The sequence below is a fragment of the Bos javanicus genome, chromosome 4, assembly GCF_032452875.1.
Source record: "Bos javanicus breed banteng chromosome 4, ARS-OSU_banteng_1.0, whole genome shotgun sequence".
NCBI lineage: Eukaryota > Metazoa > Chordata > Mammalia > Artiodactyla > Bovidae > Bos > Bos javanicus.
Genome location: NC_083871.1, coordinates 9,527,280 through 9,548,805, shown reverse-complemented (window position 1 = coordinate 9,548,805; position 21,526 = coordinate 9,527,280). Strand labels below are relative to the sequence as shown.

At 39.6% G+C, this 21,526-nt stretch overlaps 1 protein-coding gene across 8 annotated transcripts in view; it reads left to right on the top strand.

Moving 5' to 3' along the window:
* The window catches only part of MTERF1 (mitochondrial transcription termination factor 1), a 334,773-nt gene that overhangs the window by 299,598 nt on the left and 13,649 nt on the right, over window positions 1-21,526 (top strand). For all 8 annotated transcript variants that reach the window (XM_061413389.1, XM_061413390.1, XM_061413393.1 and 5 more), the window contains one exon: window positions 7,155-21,526. This exon is cut by the window's right edge and continues 13,649 nt beyond it. In XM_061413389.1, the coding sequence (XP_061269373.1) occupies window positions 18,102-19,136 (1,035 nt within the window). In that variant the 5' untranslated portion in view covers window positions 7,155-18,101 and the 3' untranslated portion in view covers window positions 19,137-21,526. The remainder of the gene's footprint in view (window positions 1-7,154) is intronic.

Sequence of the window (21,526 nt, the reverse complement as noted above, 5' to 3'; positions counted from 1 at the left end):
CCATAGAGTCCATAAGACCGTTCTATACATAAGTGTCTCTTTTGCTGTCTCGTACACAGGGTTATTGTTACCATCTTTCTAAATTCCATATATATGCGTTATTATACTGTATTGGTGTTTTTCCTTCTGCTTGGGGTATAGCCAGTTAACAATGTTGGGACAGTTTCAGGTGAACAGTGAAGGGATTCAACCATATATATACACAGGTATCTGTTCTCCCCCAAACTCCCCTCCCATCCAGGCTGACACATAGCACTGAGCAGAGTTCCCTGTGCTATACAGTCGGTCTTTGTTGGTTATCCATTTTTAATACAGCAGTGTGTTCATGTCCATCCCAAACTCCCTAACTAACCCTTCCCCCCAGTCTCCCCCAGACCCCAAGCATAAGTTCATTCTCTGTCTGTGGAAAACTCTTGTTAAATTACTGGTTTGGAACAGTTTGGAGATTTTTAAAAATCTGTAAAAATAGATCAAAAGTTACTTGGTACACCTTTTTCCCTTTCCATAATTGTTGTAAATTGTGTCGTTAGTTGACCAATGCTATCTTTGGTTCTCACACTAGCCCTAGGAGGCTGGTGGCTTTGGCCTCTGCCATTTCCCAAGCTCCCAGAGGAGAAACCAAGTCTCAGAAGAAATGAAGTAAGTTTCCAGAGCTCTCCTGATAAGTGAGTGGAGATGGATTTTGTAGGTGGTCTCAGCTGCTTGTTCTGATATTGAAACTTCCATGTTCCTGGTAGTCTCACCGTAATAGTCCCCCGAGAGAAAGATTAAGTGGAAAAATAGCAATTCACTTTACACGGGGCTACCCAAGTATTTTTAGCAAAAGGGAGAAGCACATTTCCAGTTGAGACAAGGTATCAGCTAGACGGATAAATTATGCAGCCCAAAGTATGTTTCTGAGCTGCAAGACTTTGGAATGGAGTAAATGCCATTCATTAAACTGTCAAAGCAACTTTGTTTGATGTACTTTTCACGTGGGGGCTTATCATATCAGAATTTCGCTGATTGCCCTTTGGAATATAAATATCATACGGTTTAAATACAAGGTATTATTTGAAACTTGTTTCTCTGTTCTAGACTCAATGAAGTCAGCTACTAGTTATTTCCTGCCTGGCCTTTACAAAGGCTGTATTGGTCTTTTGGTTCAGTGAATCATAGTGAGGGATTGTAGGGACTGTGTTTAAGAAATTATTTTCAAATATGCAAAAAAGTAAGTTAATATGGAGTGAACTTGACTGTTTCATTTTTAAATCCAGAAGAATACTGCAAAAAAAAAAAAAAAAAAGATGAGGGCTGAAAATGGGGAGAGAAAATAAATCTCCTGTAATGTAATATGTTGATGAATGCATTTGAGGATGCTGTTGGTGTTGTAGAGTTGCTAAGTCATGTCTGACTCTCTGACCCATGGACTGTAGTCCATCAGGCTCCTCTGTCCAGGGGGATGGAACCCACATCTCCTGCACTGGCAAGTGGATTCTTTACCACTGAGCCACTAGGTAGTGGATGAAGTCACAAATGAATTCATCCTTGAGGATGAATGTTATGGCTAAAGGCTATGGCAGAACCATTTAACAAGTTTATAAATGAATTAGTCTTTAGTGTTTATCAGGTATCAAGACTATTTCTATTGTAACATAAAAGCCAGCCCAAATTAAGTCAAGAGGGAATTTATTCACTGATGTAAAACTCACTATTCCAGGTAAATCGGGTTTCATGCAAGGCTTTACTTAGCAGGGACACAGGACACAGTCTCTCTATCTCTGCTTGGCTGTCTCTGTTATGTGTTGGATTCGTTCTTGGGCATCCTGGGGTTTCAAAGTGGTTCTAGCAACTGTTTACTCTCATTATGCTCAAATTAAGGTCCAAACGTTTCACTAAGAATCTCATGGCACCTTACGTTTCTGATGCTTTTCTCTGAAACAATTACTGTGGCCAGCAAAATCTGTGACTCTGATTGCTGGAGCCTGGTTCACATGGCATCTGTGAAGTTGGGTGTGGAATCAGTTATGCCATTACTCGTGTGGACTGAGAGGAGAGGAGAGAAAATACTCAAAATGGAATGGTACACTGATAAAGGGAGGGGAACGAATGGAAGCTATAGGTCCAAAAGCCAATGTCTACTGCACGTAGCATAGTCATTAATCATAATGATAAAGGAAAAAATAAATTACTACAGAATTTTAAAAATAGCATTAAAAATGGAATAGTGCCGCAATGAATGGTTGTTGGTCTTCTGTGTTAGACACATCCTTATATCTTTTCTGTATCACAGATATGCTTCAGACAAGATATGTTAGCTAAAGACTATGCCATTTAATAGTGTTGGAAGATCTGAAGTGTTTCTGTAAGTTTTTACCAACAGAGTGCAAAGGATTGTTCCACTGATGTATAGCTCTGTGCATCTTTACTCACTCTGACATTTCCTGTCTTGAGGATTATTTGCAATGCACAAAATAACCGAACTGGATTAGAAGAGCCTCTGGTAGAACTTAGGCTGAAAGATGATCATTCTTCCCACTTCAGCCTTTCCAGGGCATTTGTGGGAGTTGCACAAGCAAGCTACAGTCCCATGGCTCCTGTCTTACTTGGGTGTGTGTGAGACCCACGGAAGAGGACTAAGAGAAACATGAAGTTGACACAGTCTGAACACTGAGGCAGAGTGTAGCACTCGCAAACCAAGGGAGAAACAACTTTCTGGAGGTATCAGCATTGTGACCAGAATGCATCCAGTCTATCGTGAACCAGCACGGGACGTTCATAGCCCTTGTGTGTTTTTCCTTTTGCCTTTTCTTCTGCCTGGAATATTGTGACTCCACCTTTCCCCATGTTTGGTATGTGCTTATCCTTTAATCCTAAACTCTGCAGAGAGAGACTTCCAGATCCTTCACTCTGCCCCATTTACTTAACATTCTGTTTATTTCCTTTATGGAGCTTTTCATAGTTTGAAATGACACATGGTAATATAAGTTTCCATGTTACTCTTTCCTTACATCTTACCTTCTCCTCCCTTCTCCCCATGTCCATAACTCTGTTCTCTATGTCTCTTTCTCCATTGCTGCCCTGTAAATGAGTTCTTCAGTACCATTCTTCTAGATTCCATATATATGTGTTAGAATACAATATTTCTCTTTCTGACTCACTTCACTCTGTATAATAGGTTCTAGGTTCATCCACCTCATTAGGGTGAACTCAAATGTGTTCCTTTTTATGGCTGAGTAATATTCCATTGTGTATATGTATCACAACTTTAACATACTTCCCTGGTAGCACAGTGGATAAGAATCTGCCTGCCAATGCAGGAGACATGAGAGATGGGGGTTCAATCCCTGGGTTGGGAAGATCCCCTGGAGGAGGGCATGGCAACCCACTCCAGCATTTTTGCCTGGAGAACCCCATGGACAGAGTAGCCTGGTGGGCTACAGTCCCTGGGGTCATAAACAGCTGGACACGACTGAAGTGACTTAGCACACACGTAGCACAGCACTCTGCATTCAGATGGGTATATCTTTCCTTTTCTCCTTTGCTTTTTGCTTCTTTTCTTTTCACAGCTGTTTGTAAGGCCTCCTCAGACAGCCATTTTGCCTTTTTGCATTTCTTTTTCTTGGGGATAGTCTTGATTCCTGTCTCCTCTACAATGTCATGAACCTCCATCCATAGTTCATCAGGCACTCTTGTCTACCAGATCTAGTCCCTTAAATCTATTTCCCACTTCCACTGTATAATCATAAGGGATTTGATTTAGGTCATACCTGAATGGTCTAGTGGTTTTCTCCACTTTCTTCAATTTCAGTCTGAATTTGGCAATAAGGAGTTGATGATCTGAGCCACAGTCAGCTCCCGATCTTGTTTTTGCTGACTGTATAGAGCTTCTCCATCTTTGGCTGCAAAGAATATAATCAATCTGATTTTGGTGTCGACCATCTGGTGATGTCCATGTGTAGAGTCTTCTCTTGTGTTGTTGGAAGAGGGTGTTTGCTATGACCAGTGCGTTCTCTTGGCAGAACTCTATTAGCCTTTGCCCTGCTTTGTTCTATACTCCAAGACCAAATTTGCCTGTTATTCCACGTGTTTCTTGACTTCCTACTTTTGTATTCCAGTCTCCTGTAATGAAAAGGACATCTTTTTTGGGTGTTAGTTCTAGAAGGTCTTGTAGGTCTTCATAGAACCATTCAACTTCAGCTTTTTCATGTTACTGGTTGGGGTATAGACTTGGATTACTGTGATATTGAATGGTTTGCCTCGGAAACAAACAGAGATCATTCTTGAGAACAGAGATCGTTTTTGAGATTGCATCCAAGTACTGCATTTTGGACTCTTTTGTTGACTCTGATGACTGCTCCATTTCTTCTAAGGGATTCTTGCCCACAGTAGTAGATATAACGGTCATCCGAGTTAAATTCACCTATTCCAGTCCATTTAAGTTTGCTGATTCCTAGAATGTCGACGTTCACTCTTGTCATCTCCTGTTCGACCACTTCCAATTTGCCTTGATTCATGCACCTAACACTCCAGGTTCCTATGCAATATTGCTCTTTACAGCATTGAACCCTGCTTCCATCACCAGTCCCATTCACAACTGGGTGTTGTTTTTGCTTTGGCTCCATCCCTTCATTCTTTCTGGAGTTATTTCTCCACTGGTCTCCAGTAGCATATTGGGCACTACTGACCTTGGGAGTTCATCTTTCAATGTCCTATCTTTTTGCCTTTTAATACTGTTCATGGGGTTCTCAAGGCAAGAATACTGAAGTGGTTTGCCATTCCCTTTTCCAGTGGACCACATTCTGTCAGACCTCTCCACCATGACCCGGCCGTCTTGGGTGGCCCCACACGCTATGGCTTAGTTTCATTGAGTTAGACAAGTCTGTGGTCCATGTGATCAGATTGGCTAGTTGTCTGTGTTTGTAGTTGAGTCTGTCTGCCCTCTGATCCTCTCTCTCAGTGCCTACCATCTTACTTGGGTTTCTCTTACCTTGGAGGTGGGGTCTCTCTGCATGGCTGCTCCAGTCAAGTACAGCCACTGCTCCTTACCTCAAGAAAATTAGAGATACCAAGGGAACATTTCAGGCAAAGATGGGCTCAATAAAGGACAGAAATGGTAAGGACCTAATGGAAGCAGAAGATATTAAGAAGAAGTGGCAAGAATACACAGAAGAACTGTACAAAAAAGAGCTTCACGACCCAGATAATCATGATGGTATGATCACTCATCTAGAGCCAGATGTCCTGGAATGTGAAATCAAGTGGGCCTTAGGAAGCATCACTATGAACAAAGCTAGTGGAGGTGATGGAATTCCAGTTGAGCTATTTCAAATCCTGAAAGATGATGCTGTGAAAGTGCTGCACTCAATATGCTGGCAAATTTGGAAAACTCAGCAGTGGCCACAGGACTGGAAGAGGTCAGTTTTCATTCCAATCCCAAAGAAAGGCAATGCCAAAGAATGCTCAAACTACTGCACAATTGCACTCATCTCACATGCTAGAAAAGTAATGCTCAAAATTCTCCAAGCCAGGCTCCAGCAATACGTGAACTGTGAACTTCCAGATGTTCAGGCTGGTTTTAGAAAAGTCAGAGGAACCAGAGATCAAATTGCCAACATCTGCTGAATCATTGAAAAAACAAGAGTGTTCCAGAAAACATCTATTTCTGCTTTATTGAGTATGCCAAAGCCTTTGACTGTGTGGATCACAATAAACTGTGGAAAATTCTGAAAGAGATGGGAATACCAGACCACCTGACTTGCCTTCTGAGAAACCTGTATGCAGGTCAGGGAGCAACAGTTAGAACTGGACATAGAACAACAGACTGGCTCCAAATAGGAAAAGGAGTACGTCAAGACTGTATATTGTCACCCTGCTTATTTAACTTATATGCAGATTACATCATGAGACACGCTGGGCTGGAGGAAGCACAAGCTGGAATCAAGATTGCTGGAAGAAATATCAATAACCTCAGATATGCAGATGACACCACCCTTAAGGCAGAAAGTGAAGAGGAACTAAAGAGCCTCTTGATGAAAGTGAAAGAGGAGAGTGAAAATGTTGGCTTAAAGCTCAACATTCAGAAAACTAAGATCATGGCATCTGGTCCCATCACGTCATGGCAAATAGATGGGGGAAACAGTGGAAACAGTGGCTGACTTTATTTTGGGGGGCTCCAAAATCACTGCAGATGGTGATTGCAGCTATGAAATTAAAAGACACTTACTCCTTGGAAGGAAAGTTATGACCAACCTAGACAGCATATTAAAAAGCAGAGATATTACTTTGCCAACAAAGGTTCGTCTAGTCAAGGCTATGGTTTTTCCAGTAGTCATGTATGGATGTGAGAGTTGGACTATAAAGAGAGCTGAGCACCGAAGAATTGATGCTTTTGAACTGTGGTGTTGGAGAAGACTCTTGAGAGTCCCTTGGACTGCAAGGATTTCCAACCAGTCCATTCTAAAGGAGATCAGTCCTGAGTGTTCATTGGAAGGACTGATGTTGAAGCTGAAACTCCAATATTTTGGCCACTTGATGCGAAGAGCTGACTCATTGAAAAGACCCTGATGCTGGGAAAGATGGAAGGCAGGAGGAGAAGGGGATGACAGAGGATGAGATGGTTGGAAGGCATCACCAACACAATGGACATGGGTTTGGGTGGACTCCGAGAGTTAGTAATGGACAGAAAGGCCTGGCGTGCTGCAGTTCATGGGTTCACAAAGAGTCGGACATGACTGAGTGACTGAACTGAACTGAACTGAGCACACCACACCACAATTTCTTTATCCATTCTTCTGTCGATGGACATCTAAGTTGCTTTCATTTTCTAGCTATTGTAAATAGTGCTACCATGAACAATGGGCTACATGTGTCTTTTTCAGTTTTGTCTTCCTCAGGATATATACCTAGAAGTGGGATTGCTGGAATATACGGTGGTTTTATTACTAGTTTTTAAAGGAATCTCCATACCATCTTCTATAGTGGCTGTATAAATTTACATTCCCACCAGCAGTGCAAGAGGGTTCCCTTCTCTCCATACCCTCTCCAGCATTTATTGTTTGTAGATTTTTTGATGATGTCCATTCTGACCAGTGTGAGGTGATATCTTATTGAAGTTTGGATTTGCATTTCTCTAATAATGAGCAATGTTGAGCATCTTTTCATGTGTTTGTTAGCCATCTGTAGGACTGATGCTAAAGCTGTAACTCCAATACTTTGGTCACCATATGTGAAGAACTGACTCATTTGAAAAGACCCTGATGCTGGGAAAGATCAAAGGAGGGAGAAGACAGCAATGACAGAAGATGAGATGGCTGGATGGCATCACTGACTCAATGGACATGAGTTTGAGTAAACTCTGGGAGCTGGTGATGGACAGGGAAGCCTGGTGTGCTGAAGTCCAGGAGGTCGCAAAGAGTCAGACATGACTGAGCGACTGAACTGAACTGTATGTCTTCTTTGAAGAAATGTCTGTTTATGTCTTTTTCCCACTTTTTGATTGGGTTGTTTGTTTTTCTGGCATTGAGTTGTATGAGCTGCTTGCATATTTTGGAAATTAATCCCTTATCAATTTCATTTGCTATCATTTTCTTCTATTCTGAGGGTTGCCTTTTCACCTTGATAATAGTTTCCTTTGCTGTGTAAAAGCTTTTAAGTTTAATCAGGTCCCACTTGTTTACTTTTGTTTTTATTTCTGTTACTCTAGGAGCTGGGTCATAGAGGATCTTGCTTTGATTTATGTCATTGAGTGTCCTGCCTATGTTTTCCTCTAAGAGTTTTATAGTTTCTGGTCTTACATTTAGGTCTTTAATCCATTTTGAGTTTATCTTTGTGTATGGTGTTAGGAAGTGTTCTAAAGTCGTTCTTTTACATGTAGCTGTCCAGTTTTCCCAACACCATTTATTAAAGAGGCTGTCTTTGCCACATTGTATATTCTTGCCTCCTTTGTCAAAAATAAGGTACCCATAGGTGCATGGGTTTATTTCTGGGCTTTCTATCTTGTTCCATTGGTCTATATTTCTGTTTTTGTGCCAGTACCATCCTGTCTTGATGACTGTAGCTTTGTAGTATAATCTGAAGTCAGGAAGGCTGATTCCTCCAGCTCCATTCTTCTTTCTCAAGACTGCTTTGGCTATTCAGGGTCTTCTGTGTTTCCATATGAATTGTGAAATTTTTTGTCCTTTTTCTGGGAAAAATGCCATTGGTAATTTGATAGGGATCTCATTGAATCTGTAGATTGCATTTGGTAATACTGTCATTTTCACAATATTGATTCTTCCTACCCAGGAACACGGAATATCTCTCTATCTGTTTATGTCATTTTTGATCTCTTTCATTAGTGTCTTATAATTTTCTATGTACAGTTCCTTTGTCTCCTTAGGTAAGTATATTCCTTGATATTTGATTCTTTTTGTTGCAATGGTGAATGGGATTGATTCCTTAATTTCCCTTTCTGATCTTTTGTTGTTACTATATAGAAATGCAAGTGATTTCTGTGTATTAATTTGGTATCCTGCAACTTTGATAAATTCACTGAGTAGCACTAGTAATTTTCTGATACTATCTTTAGGGTTTCCTATGTACAGTATCATGTCATCTGCAAAGAGTGAGAGCTTTACTTCTTCATTTCTGATCTGGATTGCTTTTATTTATTTTTCTTCTCTGATTGCTGTAGCTAGGACTTCCAAAACTATGGTGAATAATAGTGGTGGGAGTGGACACCCTTGTCTTGTTCCTGATCTTAGGGGGAATGCTTTCAATTTTTCACCATTGAGAATAATGTTTGCTGTAGGCTTATTATATATGACCTTTACGATGTTGAGGTAGGTTCCTTCTATGCCCATTTTTTTTGAAGAGTTTTAATCATACATGGGTGCTGAATTTTGTCAAAGGCTTTTTCTGTATCTATTGAGATGATCATATGGTTTTTATCTTTCAATTTGCTAATATGGTTTATCACATTGATTGATTTGCATATATTGAAGAATTCTTGCATTCCTGGAATAGACGCAACTTGATCATGGTGTATGAGCTTTTTGATGTGTTGCTGAATTTTGTTTGCTAAAATTTTGTTGAGGATTTTTGTATCTATGTTCATCAGTGATTTGGGCATGTAGTTTTCTTTTTTTGTGTTGGTTTTGCTGGTTTTGGTGTCAGGGTGATGGTGGCCTTGTAGAATGAATTTGGAAGTGTTCCTTCCTCTGCAATTTTTTGAAAGTGTGTTAGAAGGATAAGCATTAGCTCTTCTCTAAATATTTGATAGACTTCTCTTGTGAAACCATCTGATCCTGGGCTTTTGTTTTTGGGGAGATTTTTGATCACAGCTTCAATTTCAGTGCTTGTAATTGGGTTGTTCATAATTTCTACTTCTTCCTGGTTCAGTCTTGGAAGATTGAACTTTTCTAAGAATCTGTCCATTTCTTCCAGGTTATCCATTTTATTGCCATATAGTTGTTCATAATAGTCTCTTATAATCCTTTGTACTTCTTCATTGTCTGTTGTAACATCTCCTTTTTCATTTCTAATTTTGTTGATTTGATTCTTCTCTCTTCTTTTCTTGATGAGTCTGGCTAAAAGCTTGTCAATTTTGTTTATCCTCTCAAAGAACCAGCCTTTAGCTTTATTAATCTTTACTATTGTTTCTTTCATTTCCTTTTCATTGATTTCTGCTCAGATCTTTAGGATTTCTTTCCTTCTACTTATTTTTTTTTAATCTTCTTTTTCCAGTTGTTTTAGGTGTAAAGTTAGGCTGTCTATTCGATGTTTTTCTTGTTTCTTGAGGTAGGATTGTATTGCTATAAACTTCCCTCTTAGGACTGCTTTTGCTGCATCCCATAGGTTTTGAGTTGTCGTGTTTTCATTGTCATTTCTTTCTATAAATTTTTTGATTTCCCTTTTGATGTCTTCAGTAACCTGTTGGTTATTTAGAAACACATTGTTTAATCTCCATGTGTTTGTGTTCCTTGCAGTTTTTTTTTCCTTGTAATTATATCTAGTCTTATAGCGTTGTGGTCAGAGAAGATGCTTGATACGATTTCAATTTTCTTAAATTTACTGAGGTTTGATTTGTGACCCAAGATGTGGTCTATCCTGGAGAATGTTCCATGTGCATTTGGGAAGGTGTATTCTTCTGCATTTGGATGGAATGTCCTGAAGATATCAATGAGATCCATCTCATCTGTATCATTTAAGACTTCTGTTTCCTTATTAATTTTCTGTTTTGATGATCTGTCCATTGGTGTGAGTGGGGTGTTAAAGTCTCCTACTATTATTGTGTACTGTCAATTTCTCCTTTTATGTCTGTTAGTGTTTGTCTTATGTATTGAGGTGCTCCTATATTGGATGCATAAATATTTACAATTGTTATGTCTTCCTCTTGGATTGACCCCTTGATCATTATGTAGTGTCCTTCCTTATCTCTTGTCATCTTCTTTATTTTAAGGTCTATTTTGTCTGATGTGAGGATTGCTACTCCAGCTTTCTTTTGCTTCCCATTTGCAGAGAATAAATATTTCCATCCTGTCACTTTCGGTCTGTATGTGTCTTTAGGTCTGAAGTGGGTTTCTTATATACAGCATATATATGGGTCTTGCTTTTGTATCCATTCAGCCAGTCTGTGTCTTTTTGTTGGAGCATTTAATCCATTTACAGTTAATTATTGACATATATGTTCATATTGCCATTTTCTTAATTGTTTGGGGTTGATTTTGTAGCTGTTTTTTCTTCTCTGTATTTCTTGACTATGTAAGTCCCTTTAACATTTGTTGTAAAGCTGTTTTGGTGGTACTGAATTCTCTTAACTTTTGCTTGTCTGAAAAGTTTATATTTCTCCCTCAATTTTGAATGAGATGGTTCCCAAGTACTATAATCTTGGTTGTAGATTTTTCCCTTTCAATACTTTAAATATATCCGACCATCCCTTTTGGCCTGCAGAGTTTCTGCTGAACGATCAGCTGTTAAGTCTGTGGGATTTCCCGTGTATGTTACTTGTTGCTTCTCCCTTGCTGCTTTTAATATTCTTTCTTTGTGTTTAGTCTTTGTTAGTTTGATTAGTGTATGTCTTGGAATGTTTTTCCTTGGGTTTATCCTGTGTGGGACTCTTTGTGCCTCTTGGACTTGATTGACTATTTCCTTTTCCATGTTGGGGAAATTTTCAACTATAATCTCTTCAAAAATTTTCTCATACCCTTTCTTTTTCTCTTCTTTTTCTGGGACCCTTATAATTTGAACGTTGGTGCACTTGATATTGTCCCAGAGGTCTCTGAGACTGTCCTCAGTTCTTTTCACTTTATTCTGCTCTTCAGAAGTCATTTCTACCATTTTATCTTCCAGCTCACTGATTCACTTCTCTGCTTCAGATATTCTTTTATTGATTCCTTCTAGAGTATTTTTAATGTCAGTAATTGTCTTGTTTGTCTCTGTATGTTTATTCTTTAATTTGTTTAGGTCTTTTTAAATTGAATCTTGCATTTTCTCCATTTTGTTTTCAAGGTTTTTTTTTTTTTTTTTTAATCATCTTTACTATCATTATTCTGAATTCTTTTTCAGGTAGTTTGCCTATTTCTTCATTTATTTGGACTTCTGTGTTTCTGGTTTATTCCTTCATTTGTGTAGTATTTCTCTGCCTTTTCATTATTATTTTTTTAAGTTACTGTGTTTGAGGTCTCCTTTTCCCAGGTCAAGGTTGAATTCTATCTTCCTTTTGGTTTCTGGCCTCCTAAGGTTGGTCTAGTTGTTTGTGTAAGCTTCATATAGGGTGTAATTTGTCCTGAGTTTTTGTTTGTTTGTTTTTCCTCTGATGGGCAAAGGCTGAGTGAGGTGGTAATCCTGTCTGCTGATGATTAGGTTTGTATTTTTGTTTTGTTTGTTATTTAGGTGAAGCATCTGGCACAGGGTGCTACTGGTGGTTGGGTGATGCTCGGTCTTGTATTCAAGTGGTTTCCTCTGTGTGAGTTCTCACTATTTGATACTCCCTAGGGTTCAGTTAGTTCTCTGGTGTTCTATGGTCTTGGAGTCAGCACTCCACTACAAAGGCTCAGGGCATGATCTCTGCTCACAAATGAATATTCCACAAGTGGTTTGTTATGACATTAAGTGAGATTAAAGCAAATATCCAAAAAAGAGAAACCAAAGATGAGCCCCAGACAAATGGCAGTTACAAAATCAGGCAAATAATAATGAAAATATAGGAATATGCACATATACATATACACCCATGAGCAAAGTCAAAACAGTCCAACCAGAGGGGGCAGTCCTAAGATGGCAGAGGAACAGGAGGGAGAGACCACTTTCTCCCCTACAAATTCATTGAAAGAACATTTGAGCGCCGAGCAAATTCCACAGAACAACTTCTGAATGCTGGCAGAGGACGTAAGACACCCAGAAAAGCAGCCCATTGTCTTCAAAAGGAGGTAGGACAAAATATAAATGATAAAAAGAGAGACAAAAGAGGTAGGGATGGAGATCCGTCCCAGGAAGGGAGTCTTAATAAAGAGAAGTTTCCAAACACCAGGAAACACTCTCTCCCGCGGGTCTGTGGTGAGCCTTGGAATCTCAGAGGGCAAAATAACTGGGAGGAAAAATAAATAAATAATTAAAACCCACAGATTACGTGTCCAATAGCAATTCCCAGTGGTGCAACAGCCCAGATGCTCGCATCCCCCACTAGCAAGTGGGGGAAGGACAGGGAGGAGCAGGCGGCATTGCTTAGGATAAGGACTGGGCCTGAATCCCCTGAGGGCAATCTGAGGGAACTAGCTTGAGATAGCAACCTAGACTGTGGGATAGCTATCCCACTATCCCATGATCCCGAGAAAAGCCCTAACCACCGCCAGGCATGCTCACAGAACAAAGGACTGAGCAGAGCTAGCCGGCTGCGGACTGGCCCATCCCCTGCTGGAGACAGGCAGGCAAGGGCAGCCAGAGCCAGAAGGGGGCAATCAGCCCCAGAGAGGCATCCTATAACAAACTGCAAGCAGACTTCCTTGCTAACCAAGACTTCTTGGGATTCTGGATGGTCGACATCCGCCAGGAGGGTCGCAGCCAGAGATCAGCTTCCCAGAAGAGAGAAGATGCGCCTGTTGTACACGCAGAAAACCAAGCGGCTGGGATGGGGGAAGGGATAAGTGGCTGGGATGGGGGAGGGGATAAGTCACAGCCTTCAACTGGGGGCGACTACATGCACCAAGTACCTGGTCACCTGAGCTTCTCGGACCTGGGACTGGTGCAAAACGCAGGCCCAACCAAGTCTGGGCCTTTGTGGAGTACCTGAGAACCTGAACCTGAGTGGCTTAAACCTGGCAAGTGAATGCAAACCAGGGCCTGCATCAGACAGTTCCCAGCAGAGCAACGTAGAGTCTGAGCAGTGTAGACTGGGAAAGCACACACGCCGTGAGCAGGCGCAAACCCAGTGTGGCTGAATCACTGTGAACACACACCAGTGATATTTGTTTGCAGTGTACCTCCCTCCCCAAAGCACGACTGAACAAGCGAGCCTAAAAAGAAGTGACCACCACCGCATCCCTTGTGTCAGGGCAGAAATTAGATACTGAAGAGACCAGCAAACAGAAGAAGCTAACATAAACAGAGGGAACCACTTTGGAAGTGACAGGTGTAATAGATTAAAACCCTTTAGTTAGCACTACTACATAGGAAGGGGCCTATAGACCATGAGAAGTACAAGCCAGACCAAGGAACTATCTGAAAATGAACTGACCCCACACTGTCCACAACAGCTCCAGAGAAAGTTTTAGATATATTTTTACTATTATCATTTTTTAAATTAAAAAAAATTTATTTTATTTTTTGTTATTTTTAAGTCCCCATTACTCCTTTAATTTTCATTTTTATAACCTACTAATATCTTGCCAAAAAAAGAGAAAAGACCGTATTTTTAAAGCAAACGTCATATATATATTTTATAATTTCTGTGACTTTGTGTTTTTTTGTTTGTTTGTTTTTTGCTTTTTTGTTTTTGTTTTTTTTTTAATATTGTATTTTTGAGACTCTAACCTCTGCTCAAGATTTTTAATCTTTGCTTTTTAGTATTTGTTATCAACTTTGTACCTTTAAGAACCCAATCTTCAGTACCCATTTTTACTTGGGAACAAGATCACTGGCCTGATTGCTCTCTTCCCCTTTGGACTCTCCTTTTTCTCCACCAGGTCGCCTCTATCTCCCCCCTCACCTTTTCTTCTCTACCCAACTTGGTGAATCTCTTTGTGTGTTCCGGGCTGTGGAGAACACTTAGGAATCTGATTACTGGCTGGGTCTGTCTCTCTCCTTTTGATTCCCCCTTTATCCTCCTGGCCACCTCTGTCTCCTTCATCCCTCTTCTCTTCTCTGTGTAACTCCGTGAACATCTCTGAGGGATTCAGACTGTGGAGAGCACCTAGGGAAGTGATTACTGACTAGCTTGCTCTCTCCCCTTTTGATTCCCCCTCTTCTCCTGGTCACCTCTATCTCCCTCCTCCCTCTTTTCTTCTCCATGTAATTCTGTGTACCTCTCCAGGTGTCCCTCACTGTGGAGAAACTTTTCATCATTAACCTAGATGTTTTATCATCAGTGCTGTATAGATGGAGAAGTCTTGAGGCTACTGTAAGCATAAGACTAAAATCCAGAGGCAGGAGGCTTAAGTCCAAATTCTGAGAACACCAGAGAACTCCTGAATCCAGGGAACATTAGTTGATAGGAGCTCATCAAATGCCTCCATACCTACACTGAAACCAAGCACCACCCAAGGGCCAACAAGATCCAGAGAAAGACACACCACGCAAATTCTCCATCAACACAGGAACATAACCCTGAGCCTCAATATACAGGCTGACCAAAGTCACACCAAACCCATTGACATCTCAAAACTTATTACTGGACACTTCATTGAACTCCAGAAAGAAGGAATCCAGCACCACCCACCAGAACACCAACACAAGCTTCCCTAACCAGAAAACCTTGACAAGCCACCCATCCAACCCCACCCACAGCGAGGAGCCCCCACAATAAAGAGGAACCACCAACTGCCAGAATACAGAAAGGACACCCCAAACTCAGCAATATAAACAAGATTAAAAGGCAGAGAAATACCCAGCAGGTAAAGGAACAGGATAAATGCCCATCAAACCAAACAAAAGAGGAAGAGATAGGGAATCTACCTGATAAAGAATTCCAAATAATGACAGTGAAAATGATCCAAAATCTTGAAAACAAATTGGAGGTACAGATAAACAGCCTGGAGACAAGGATCGAGAAGATGCAAGAAAGGTTTAACAAGGACCTAGAAGAAATAAAAAAGAGTCAATATATAATAATAATGCAATAAATGAGATCAAAAACACTGGAGGGAACCAACAATAGAATAACAGAGGCAGAAGATGGGATTAGTGAGGTGGAAGATAGAATGGTAGAAATAAAGGAAACAGAGAGGAAAAAAGAAAAAAGAATTGAAATGAGGACAACCTCAGAGACCTCTGGTACAATGTTAAATGCCCCAACATTCGAATCATAGGAGTCCAGAAGAAGAAGACAAAAAGAAAGACCATGAGAAAACACTTGAGGAGATAATAGTTGAAAACTTCCCTATGGGGAAAGAAATAATCACCCAAGCCCAAGAAACCCAGAGAGTCCCAAACAGGATAAACCCAAGGTGAAACACCCCAAGACACATATTAATCAAATTAACAAAGATCAAACACAAAGAACAAATATTAAAAGCAGCAAGGGAAAAACAACAAATAACACACAAAGGGATTCCCATAAGGATAACAGCTGATCTTTCAACAGAAACTCTTCAGGCCAGAAGGGAATGGCAAGACATACTTAAAGTGGTGAAAGAAAATAACCTACAGCCAGATTACTGTACCCAGCAAGGATCTCATTCAAATATGAAGGCGAAATGAAAAGCTTTACAGACAAGCAAAAGCCCAGAGAATTCAGCACCACCAAACCAGCTCTCCAACAACTGCTAAAGGATATTCTCTAGGCAGGAAACAGAGAAAGGGTGTATAAACTCGAATCCAAAACAATTAAGTAAATGGCAACAGGATCATACTTATCAATAATTACCTTAAGTGTAAATGAGTTGAATGCCCCAACCAAAAGACAAAGACTGGCTGAATGGATACAAAAACCAGACCCCTATATATGTTGTCTACAAGAGACCCACCTCGAAACAAGGGACATATACAGACTGAAAGTGAAGGGCTGGAAAAAGATATTCCATGCAAATAGAGACCAAAAGAAAACAGGAGTAGTAATACTCATATCAGATAAATTAGACTTTAAAACAAAGGCTGTGAAAAGAGACAAAGATGGACACTACATAATGATCAAAGAATCAATCCAAGAAGAAGATATAACAATCATAAATATATATGCACCCAACATAGGAGCATCACAATACAAAAGACAAATGCTAACAAGTATGAAAGGGGAAATTAATAATAACACAATAATAGTGGGAGACTTTAATACCCCACTCACACCAATGGATAGATCAACTAAACAGAAAGTTAACAAGAAAACACGAACTTCAAATGGTACAATAGACCAGTTAGACCTAATAGATATCTATAGGTCTGCTGCTGCTGCTACTGCTAAGTCGCTTCAGTCGTGTCCGACTCTGTGGGACCCCATAGATGGCAGCCAACCAGGCTCCCCCATCCCTGGGATTCTCCAGGCAAGAACACTGGAGTGGGTTGCCATTTCCTGCTCCAATGCATGAAAGTGAAAAGTGAAAGTCAAGTCGCTCGGTCGTGTCCGACTCTTCGCGACCCCATAGACTGCAGCCCACCAGGCTCCTCCGTCCATGGGACTTTCCAGGCAAGAGTACTGGAGTGGGGGGCCATTGCCTTCTCCAATCATTTCACCCCAAAATAATGAATTTCACCTTTTTCTCAAGTGCACATGGAACCTTCTCTAGGATAGATCACATCCTGGGCCATAAATCTAGCCTTGGTAAATTAAAAAAAAATCAAAATCATTCCAAGCATCTTTTCTGACCACAATGCAGTAAGATTAGATGTCAATTACAGGAGAAAAACTATTAAAAATCCCAACATATGGAGGCTGAACAACACGCTGCTGAATAACCAACAAATCACAGCAGAAATAAAAAAAGAAATAAAAATATGCATAGAAACGAATGAAAACGAAAACACCAAAATGAAAACGAATGAAAATGAAAACACCAAAATGAAAATGAAAACCCAAAACCTATGGGACACTGTAAAAGCAGTACTAAGGGGAAGGTTCATAGCAATACAGGCTTACCTCAAGAAACAAGAAAAAAGTCAAATAAATAACCTAACTCTATACCTAAAGCAACTTGAAAAGGAAGAAATTATGAACCCCAGGGTTAGTAGAAGGAAAGAAGTCTTAAAAATTAGGGCAGAAATAAATGCAAAAGAAACAAAGGAGACCATAGCAAAAATCAACAAAACCAAAATCTGGTTCTTTGAGAAGATAAATAAAATTGACAAACCATTAGCCAGACTCATCAAGAAACAAAGGGAGAAAAATAAAATCAACAAAATTAGAAATGAAAATGGAGAGATCACAACAGATAACACAGAAATACAAAGAATCATAAGAGACTATTATCAGCAAATATATGCAAATAAAATGGATAACTTGGAAGAAATGCACAAATTCTTAGAAAAGTACAACTTTCCAAAATTGAACCGGGAAGAAATAGAAAATCTTAACAGACCCATCACAAGCACGGAAATTGAAACTGTAATCAGAAATCTTCCAACAAACAAAAGCCCAGGACCAGACAGCTTCACAGCTGAATTCTGCCAAAAATTTAGAGAAGAACTAACACCTATCCTACTCAAACTCTTTCAGAAAATTGCAGAGGAAGGTAAACTTCCAAACTCATTATATGAGGCCGCCATCACCCTAATACCAAAACCTGACAAAGATGCCACAAAAAAAGAAAACTACAGGCCAATATAACTGATGAACATAGATGCAAAAAATCCTTAACAAAATTCTAGCAAACAGAATCCAATCAATCAATCATTCAATTCAGTCACTCAGTCATGTCCGACTCTTTGCGACCCCATGAATCGTACCACGCCAGGCCTCCCTGTCCATCACCATCTCCCCGAGTTCACTCAGACTCATGTCCATCGAGTCAGTGATGCCATCCAGCCATCTCATCCTCTGTCATCCCCTTTTCCTCCTGTCCCCAATCCCTCCCAGCATCAGAGTCTTTTCCAATGAGTCAATTCTTCTCATGAGATGGCCAAAGTACTGGAATTTCAGCTTTAGCATCATTCCTTCCAAAGAACACCCAGGACTGATCTCCTTTAGAATGGACTGGTTGGATCTCCTTGCAGTCCAAGGGACTCTCAAGAGTCTTCTCCAACACCACAGTTCAAAAGCATCAATTCTTCGGCGCTCAGCTTTCTTCACAGTCCAACTCTCGCATCCATACGTGACCACTGGAAAAACCATAGCCTTGACTAGACGGACCTTTGTTGGCAAAGTAATGTCTCTGCTTTTCAATATGCTATCTAGGTTGGTCATTAAAAAGATCATACATCATGACCAAGTGGGCTTTATCCCAGGGATGCAAGGATTCTTCAATATCTGCAAATCAGTAAATGTAATACACCACATTAACAAATTGAAAAATAAAAACCATATGATTATCTCAATAGATGCAGAGAAAGCCTTTGACAAAATTCAGCATCCATTTATGATAAAAACCCTCCAGAAAGCAGGAATAGAAGGAACATACTTCAACATAATAAAAGCTATATATGACAAACCCTCAGCAAACATCCTCAATGGTGAAAAATTGAAAGCATTTCCCCTAAAGTCAGGAATAAGACAAGGGTGCCCACTCTCACCACTATTCAACATAGTTTTGGAAGTTTTGGCCACAGCAATCAGAGCAGAAAAAGAAATAAAAGGAATCCAGAGTGGAAAAGAAGAAGTAAAACTCTCACTCTTTGCAGATGATATGATCCTCTACGTAGAAAACCCTAAAGACTCCACTAGAAAATTACTAGGGCTAATCAATGAATATAGTAAAGTTGCAGGATATAAAATTAACGCACAGAAATCTCTTGCATTCCTATACACTAACAATGAGAAAACAGAAAGAGAAATGAAGGAAACAATTCCATTAAAATTGCAACAAAAAGAATAAAATACTTAGGAGTATATCTACCTAAAGAAACAAAAGACCTATATATAGAAAACTATAAAACACTGGTGAAAGAAATCAAAGAGGACACTAATAGATGGAAAAATATACCATGTTCATGGATTGGAAGAATCAATATAGTGAAAATGAGTAAACTACTCAAAGCAATCTATAGATTCAATGAAATCCCTATCAAGCTACCAACGGTATTTTTCAGAGAACTAGAACAAATAATTTCACAATTTGTATGGAAATACAAAAAACCTTGAATGGCAAAAGCAATCTTGAGAAAGAAGAATGGAACTGGAGGAATCAACCTGCCTGACTTCAGTCTCTATTACAAAGCCACAGTCATCAAGATAGTATGGTACTGGCACAAAGACAGATATATAGATCAATGGAACAAAATAGAAAGTCCAGAGATAAGTCTATGCACCTATGGACACCTTATCTTTGACAAAGGAGGCAAGAATATACAATGGATTAAAGACAATCTCTTTAACAAGTGGTGCTGGGAAAACTGGTCAACCACTTGTAAAAGAATGAAACTAGAACACTTTCTAACACCATATACAAAAATAAACTGAAAATAGATTAAAGGTCTAAATGAAAGACCAGAAACTATTAAACTCCTAGAGGAAAACATAGGCAAAACACTCTCCATCATAAATCACAGCAGGATCGCTATGACCCATCTCCCAGAATATTGGAAATAAAAGCAAAAATAAACAAATGGGACCTAATTAAAATTAAAAGCTTCTGCACAGCAAAGGAAACTATAAGCAAGGTGAAAAGACAGCCTTCAGAATGGAAGAAAATAATAGCAAACGAAGCAACAGACAAAGAATTAATCTCAAAAATGTACCAACAACCCCTGCAGCTCAATTCCAGAAAAATAAAAGACCCAATCAAAAAGTGGGCCAAAGAACTAAACAGACATTTCTCCAAAGAAGACATACAGATGGCTAACAAACACATGAAAAGATGCTCAACGTCACTCATTATCAGAGAAATGCAAATCAGAACCACAATGAGGTACCATTTCATGCCAGTCAGAATGGCTGTGATCCAAAAGTCTACAAGCAATAAATGCTGGAGAGGGTGTGGAGAAAAGGGAACCCTCTTACACTGTTGGTGGGAATGTAAACTAGTACAGCCACTATGGAGAACAGTGTGGAGATTCCTTAAAAAACTGGAAATAGAGCTGTCATATGACCCAGCAATCCCACTGCTGGGCATACACATCGAGGAAACCAGAAGGGAAAGAGACACGTGTACCCCAATGTTCATTGCAGCACTGTTTATAATAGCCAGGACATGGAAGCAACCTAGATATCCATTGGTAGATGAATGGATAAGAAAGCTGTGGTACATATACACAATGGAATATTACTTAGCCATTAAAAAGAATACATTTGAATCAGTTCTAATGAGGTGGATGAAACTGGAGCCTATTATACAGAGTGAAGTAAGCCAGAAAGAAAAACACCAATACAGTATACTAATGCATATATATGGAATTTAGAAAGATGGTAACAATAACCCTGTATGCAAGACAGCAAGAGAGACACAGATGTATTGAACAGTCTTTTGGACTCTGTGGGAGAGTGCAAGGGCGGGATGATATGGGAGAATGGCACTGAAACATGTAAAATATCCTATGTGAAACGAATCACCAATCTAGGTTTGACGCATGATACAGGGTGCTCAGGGCTGGTGCACTGGGATGACCCAGAGGGATGGTATGGGGTGGGTGGTGGGAGGGGGGTTCAGAATGGGGAACACATGTACGCTCATATCAGATTCAAGTCAATGTATGGCAACCAATACAATATTGTAAAGTAGAATAAATTAATTAATTAATTTAAAAAAAAGTCCAACCAAAATAAAGTATTGTAGATTGACCAGAGGTACAAAGAAAATAAAAAATTATATTTAGCAGTTAAAAACAAAACTAACTAAAGCACAAACTAGAAAGCAAAACTAAAGCAAGGTGCCTAGTGGGGAATAAAGCAATGAAAATGAAACTAACAAGTATGTCGAGAGGAAAGGAAAGAAAGAAGAGAAAGAAAGAATAGATATCCAAAGTTAAATAGAGGTAGATGAAGACTATTTATATATATTAAAGATTAACTGCAAGGGGAAAAGAACAGTAGGAAAGGCAAACAAAGGAATAAGTGTAGAAAAATATAATAGGTTTAAACAAATTAAAAATTAAAATTATTAAAAAGAGAAAAGAAAAAAAAAGGAACAAGAAAGACAAAAGAAAAAAAAAACAAAACAGGAAAACTCTACAGAACTGCTAAAGCCCAACGTAGAGGCAGAGGTTTATAACAATAAAAAGTGTGACTGAATATACACATATACACCCATAAGCAAAATGAAAACAGTCC